The sequence below is a fragment of the Triticum dicoccoides genome, chromosome 2B (genome assembly GCF_002162155.2).
Source record: "Triticum dicoccoides isolate Atlit2015 ecotype Zavitan chromosome 2B, WEW_v2.0, whole genome shotgun sequence".
Classification (NCBI taxonomy): Eukaryota; Viridiplantae; Streptophyta; class Magnoliopsida; order Poales; family Poaceae; genus Triticum; species Triticum dicoccoides.
In genome coordinates, this window is record NC_041383.1 from 645,871,814 (window position 1) to 645,878,156 (window position 6,343).

Consider the following 6,343-nt stretch of genomic DNA (forward strand, 5'->3'; position numbering starts at 1 on the left):
GTTAGAAACACTGAAAACAACCGCGAACGCAGCACAATCTCTCAAGCAATCCTTCTTATTGCATGGCCAACAACAAAAGGAAATAAATGGTCTCTGCATGCATTTCCAGTCCCAGTGCTTCGCCTCTCAACACCATGCTGAAACTGGAGGTCTGAAACTAGCGTTGTTCGCACCGAAACATTTCTTCTGTCCGAATCATCCTCTGTTACAGAAAACCGAGATGATGAAAATGCGTCGGTCAGACACATTCGATGTTGGCAATATGCTGAACAGATCCCTTGCGGCCTCCTTCCAGCTGCGCGGCGAAGTCCCTCGGCATGTTCCGCGCATACAGGTGCTGAAGCGACCTAAGGTACCCGAGGCCTTCAGGCACGGCTTCCAGTCTCCAGAGCTCACGAAGTTCTAGGTATGTCAAGTTGGTCATGGAGCCATCGCTTATCTCAACTGAACTCAGATTGTCCAGCTTCCCTAGGAACAGCCGCTTTAGCTTGGGAAACCATCCAGAACAGAACGCCAGGGACTCCCCGTCATACGCACAATAGAGGTTGAGGTAAACTAGGTTCCCCATTTCAGACAAGGATTTGAGCGGGTCCTGCGCCAGCCCGGACCAGCGCATTGTCAGGACCTTGAGCCTGTCAAACCCCTCGGACTCCGGAAAAAGCACCCCTTTCTCCAGCTTGCCCGTCAGGTAAAACTTCTCCAGGTTTCTGAGCGGCTTGAACTTGTCCAAACTGAGGACTTCGTCGTTTTCGCCGCGAGTTCCGACTGCCAGTTTCGTCAGGACGGTCATCTTTCCGATCGAAGTCCACAGGTCCACGCCATGGCCTGGAAGGACTGCCGTGATGCCCAGGCTTCTTAGCTGCGTCAGGCACCCCAGATTCTGAACCAAATCTTTGTTGGCCTTCACCTCTCGGAGAGTTTGCAAGTGCTTGAGCTTGCAGATGCTACCAGTGACTGATGTGCCGTACAAATCGTTGCTCACAGACAAGTGCCGGAGGCTTGAGAGCATCGCTATTTCACGTGGCAGCTCCATCACACGAGCAAACCGGAGGTGCAACGACTGCAGTTTCTTGAGCCTCGCTATTGATCTTGGTATCGTCTTCACTTTCGTACGCGAGAAATCAAGGTAGTGCAGATTGAACAGACCAGTTGTAATGGCATCTGGGATGTGCTCGAGGAGGGAGTATCTGAGGCACAACACCCTTAGCAGCCTGAAATTCGATGAAGCAGCGCAGATCCATGGAACCGGCACATGCCTGTCGAACAACAAAAACGAGCGCAGATGTTGTGAAGCTGGGCCTGGCTGAAAGACCTGGCCTCCGCAATGCACTGATACACGGCTTGCTTCGTCGCCGCCGTCTGTCACGTCTGGGTTATTACAGATAAGAGCGAACCTCTCTTTTCTTGATATGGTCAGCGTCATTTCTCTCACAAGATCATGCACCTGAAATCTTTTTGGCCTTCCGTACTCATTCCTTTCCGTCACTTGAATCAGTGAGCGCTGAGCAAGTTCTTTGAGGTAATCCTCGGCGACTTCCTCCAGAGTCGTCTCTGTTCCGCGATCCTCGACGAAACCTTCAGCTACCCACAATCTGATTATCCATTTCCGTCGTATTGGGTAATTTTCGGGGAATAACCCACAGTACAAGAAACAGTTCCTCAAGTGGCTTGGAAGATCATCCAAGCTTAGCTTCAGGAAACTTGAAACCCAGTTCAGCTCTGGATTATTTGTTAGTTGCCAATTCAGTTGATTGTAGAATAGTTTCCACTCATGTTCCTCCATATCTCTGTAAGATAGGAGACTCCCTATAGCTACTATAGCGAGGGGCAAGCCTTGGCATCTCTCCAGAATTTTTTCTGCCCAGGGAACAAGACCTTGAGGGCATCCCGATGTTGCCCTGTTTTGCCTTGAGAATGCTTTTCTGCTGAAGAGGTCCCATGATTCTCTCTGTGGAAGAAGACCAATTCTGATAGTCTGGTTATCCTCTGCAAATGATGCAACAGCTTCTGTGCGAGTAGTAATGATGACTCTACTTCTGCACTTATTCTTGACAAATGCTCGTTCAAGGAATAACCAAGAATCTCTATTCCACATGTCATCCAAGACAACAAGGTATCTCTTGTTCCCGAGGTAACTGTGGATTTTATCCACCAAATCTGTTGGATCAGTTGTACCAGCTAGCTCATCAGGGATACAAAGTTGGTTGATCAGTTTACTTAGAAGATCTTCAACGGGATAATTTGGTGATACCGTGATCCAAGCATAGCAATTGAAGTTTTTTCTGATTTTTTGTTTCCTATAGATGCTGCTTACAAGAGTTGTTTTGCCGGAACCACCCATTCCACAGACGGAGATAATTGTACGATCCAAACCATCATCATCTATGCATTGTGTCAACTTTTTTGCTTCATCTTCATTTCCTATGATTTCTTCATTGTCATTATCATTTAAGTAGGAAGAATCAGACATGTACATCTTACGAGTAACATTGTGGCGTGAAGATCCACCCCCAAGTCCAGCAGCTACTGTTATGCCGTATCTTTCTTTCACAGTTGATAGATTTTGAAGTCTTTCTTGTACTTGTTTGAGCTGAGCAGAAATATCTTTCCATGCCTTCACCCTCCTTGATCGATGGAGTGCCTTATTCAGAAGACCTTCTGCATTGTCCATTTTTCCAAGGAGAAATGAATATTCGTCGATGATATCCTCAACTTCAGAGGCAATCTTCCTTATGTGCTTCAGCCATGCTTTGAGAATTTGGTTATTTTCACTATATGGATCTACTTGACTTATGAAGGCCTGCATGATCTCAAATTCAATCTCAATTTGTTTCATCCTGTTTTCTGTTTCAAGTAAAATGTTGCCTTCCTTCCCCAATTTCAACCTAATTGCATTCAGTGCAACTCCTCCAAAGGTAGCTCCGATTTTCGAAAGCACGACAAGTATCAGACCTTCTGCCATGATTCCTGACTTCACTACTTCAGCTGCTTGACCCCTCCCGTCGGTGATTTTATAACTGGCAGGAAATGAGGAAAATCACTTTGTAAGACACCACAAATTCATAATAAGATACTTAATAAAAAAAGGATACTGTTTTCAAAGCCATTGACGTCCCTTTTACATCATCAGATTATTTCCTTGTTCAGTGGCTATGAGGTAATGCTATTATTGGAAAGCATACACAATGAGATAATTCTATTATTGGGAGGCATCACGAACGCAGTCCCCTAGGTCCTGTGATTGCCAATCTCCTTGCTGCTTAGGACCCGTTTGGTTCACATAAATATAAACACATAGGAATATGATATGAATGCATGTGCAAAATAGATAACCGGAAAACACATGAACTTTGTAAACTTGAGTGTTTGATTCACAAGAATAGAGAAAACATAGAAATCCTAATAAACATGGTGAAATCAAAGTCAAACTACGTAAAAAGTATAATTAGAATGCTATTATGTCACTAAGGGTCCCAATCTCGTTCTTCGTGCATAGAAATTTTTAAAAATCAGTTCAAGTGGATGGTAGAATTTCCGCGTTTTTCTTTTGAAATGAGTTTAAAGGATTCTCTCCTTTTTATTTGCTCCATTGAGCCAAACGTATAAATAGTGCTACCATAGGAAATAATTATTATTTCTATATTTTTTCCCTCCACTTTTGAGCCAAAGAGGCCCTGAGCCACTAGGGTGGCGTTTGGTTCGAGGGCAAAGATGGATTGGGTGAGGGTATCCTGTATCCCCAACCACCTCGTCAGGGATAGCCATTTGTTGTTGTTTCGTTGGGTTGGATAACCACGTCTTTGTTGTTTGGTTGGAAGGATGAGAATTGGATAGGTTGTTGTGATGACCTCTTTGCTAGAAGAAGGTGGTATCACCCCTACAATATGCAATTTGAGAGCAACCTTTTGAAATCAACTTGCTATACCATATTCTCATTTTCATACTCTGTTTTTTTGGCACATATAACTAATCTTTGGCTGAATTGAGTTGTCAAAGATTATGTGTGATTAGGATAAACATTACTAATAGTTATTGGTCAGAATCAATTTGGAAAGTCAAATCATCTGAGTTGCAATTTGACAATGATCCCCACATAAAAAGAAGCAAGCTCTTGCCTCTCTTAAAAAAAAACTGGTACAATCCACACTACTTCTACATTATTTTTTATTGAGTACAGAAGCAGGCATGGCAACCACTAGCAAGTAGATTAAGGGCCAGTTCTCTCCCCAGCTTAAAAAATCTAGACATTTTCATACACCAACTAGCCAGCAGCAGAAAAACGAGGAAGATATAAGAGGGTGCTTGGATCCAAGGGACTTATTTTAGTCTGACTAAAAATAGTCACTTTAAGTGGCTATTGTTTCAAGCACCCCTGACTAAAGAGGGGCTAAAACTAGTCTTGAGACTAAATTTTTTTAGTCAGGGGTACCCCTACTAAAATATGGAATAATCCTCTCTCTCCTCATTTAACTCCTCTCCTTTAACACATGCGAGTTCTAGATTGAAGTGTTTGGAGGATAATAAATGCTCATTAACTTGATTTTAGTCTTTTTAGTATTTGGATCTAAGCATGGATGAGTTGTCAAAGATTAGGTGTGATTAGGATAAACATTACTAATAGTTATTGGTCAGAATCAATTTGGAAAGTCAAATCATCTGAGTTGCAATTTGACAATGATCCCCACATAAAAAGAAGCAAGCTCTTGCCTCTCTTAAAAAAACTGTTACAATCCACACTATTTCTACATTATTTTTTATTGAGTACAGAAGCAGGCATGGCAACCACGGCAGAAAAATGAGGAAGATATAAGAGGGTGCTTGGATTCAAGGGACTTATTTTAGTCTGACTAAAAATAGTCTCTTTAAGAGGCTAAAGTTTCAAGCACCCCTGACTAAAGAGGGGCTAAAACTAGTCTTGAGACTAAATTTTTTTAGTCAGGGATACCCCTACTAAAATGTGGAATAATCCTCTCTCTCCTCATTTAACTCCTCTCCTTTAACACATGCAAGTTCTAGATTGAAGTATTTGGAGGATAATAAATGCCCATTAACTTGATTTTAGTCTCTTTAGTATTTGGATCCAAGCATGTGCGAGGCTAGCCAGTTTTAGTCCCATTACTTTTAGTTATGGTCAATCGTAGCACAAAATAGCAGTAGCATTGTGCTTTTCCGTGCTTGTCGCAGAGAAAGGGAGAGGTCAGATCGGAGCACAGAAGAGGGCAGGGGAGACATGCTTGGCTATTCCCGCCGCCTGCTCTCGCCAAACCGCGCCGCTCGCGCTGACCGTTCCCCATCGGCTGCGCTGGCCAAGTCCATCCGCCACCGCTGCCCGTTCCCCACCGCCGCCTAGTTGCCGGTTCCCCGTCGCCCAGATCCCCCGTTTCCCGCCGGCACCGCTCACTATGCCATAAGAGAGAGATAGAGAGATGCGGCACCTCGACGCACCGCCAGCGCCCGATCCAAAACTGCCGATGCGCCGCCACTCTTGTTGTTTCTAGAAGAGTCGCCGCTCTTTTCCTGTCGTGACTCGTGAGTGAGAGGTGTGAGAGGGGCGGCGGTCTCTGTTCGTGCGGTGAACTGAAGCGGAGCGAGCATGGCTACCCTACTCGGCCAATTTTTCACGGCAGCAAAAAGGATCAAACATTCGTTAAATCGGGTTATCCCCAGCCATCTCATCATATGAAAACACTAAAATTCTAACGTCAGATTTTTAGGCATGGTAAATCTGATGTTTTCTATGACAATTTAAGCATTAGTTTGTAAGCACGGTAATTTTCTGATAAAAGAAAATAAACTGAGTGGGATTTGCCATGCTCGCCAACTAAATTTTACCATCCTCGGCCAACATAATTTATCATGAAAGATGTTCAATTTGCCATGATAAAAAATCCGACATCAGATTTATAGTCGAGTCCTTCCAAATGTAAGGCATCCCCAAAAATCTGGCTATCCCTGTCGCATGGAAGGATAGCTGAGAATCGAACGCCCTCTAAATTCATCCATGAGCATGAAAGAACACAAGCGCTAAATACTTCCATCCTTCATACTCCCTCCGTTCGGAATTACTTGTCACGAAAGTGGATGTATCTAGATGTATTTTAATTCTAGATACATCAATTTCCGAGACAAGTAATTCCGAACGGAGGGAGTACTATTGATTGACAAGATATGACGATTTGACCCGGTAAGGTCTTCATAAAATCCAATCACCCATATGAGAAGGCCAGTGATAGGCGCCGGTCGACCGGCCAAAATTTCGGTTGGCCGCACCGTGCTCGTTCAATCCAACCTTTAATTACCCGTACGATGGATTGATTTTATCCTAAAAAGTCAACTCGTCTTT

At 43.8% G+C, this 6,343-nt stretch overlaps 1 protein-coding gene across 1 annotated transcript in view; it reads right to left on the reverse strand.

The window, feature by feature from the left end:
* Positions 1-2,962, reverse strand: part of LOC119361083 (disease resistance protein RPM1-like) — a 16,579-nt gene extending 13,617 nt beyond the window's left edge. The window contains exon 1 of the mRNA XM_037626458.1: positions 247-2,962. Within this exon, the coding sequence (XP_037482355.1) occupies positions 247-2,962 (2,716 nt within the window). The remainder of the gene's footprint in view (positions 1-246) is intronic.
* Positions 2,963-6,343: the final 3,381 nt, after the last annotated feature.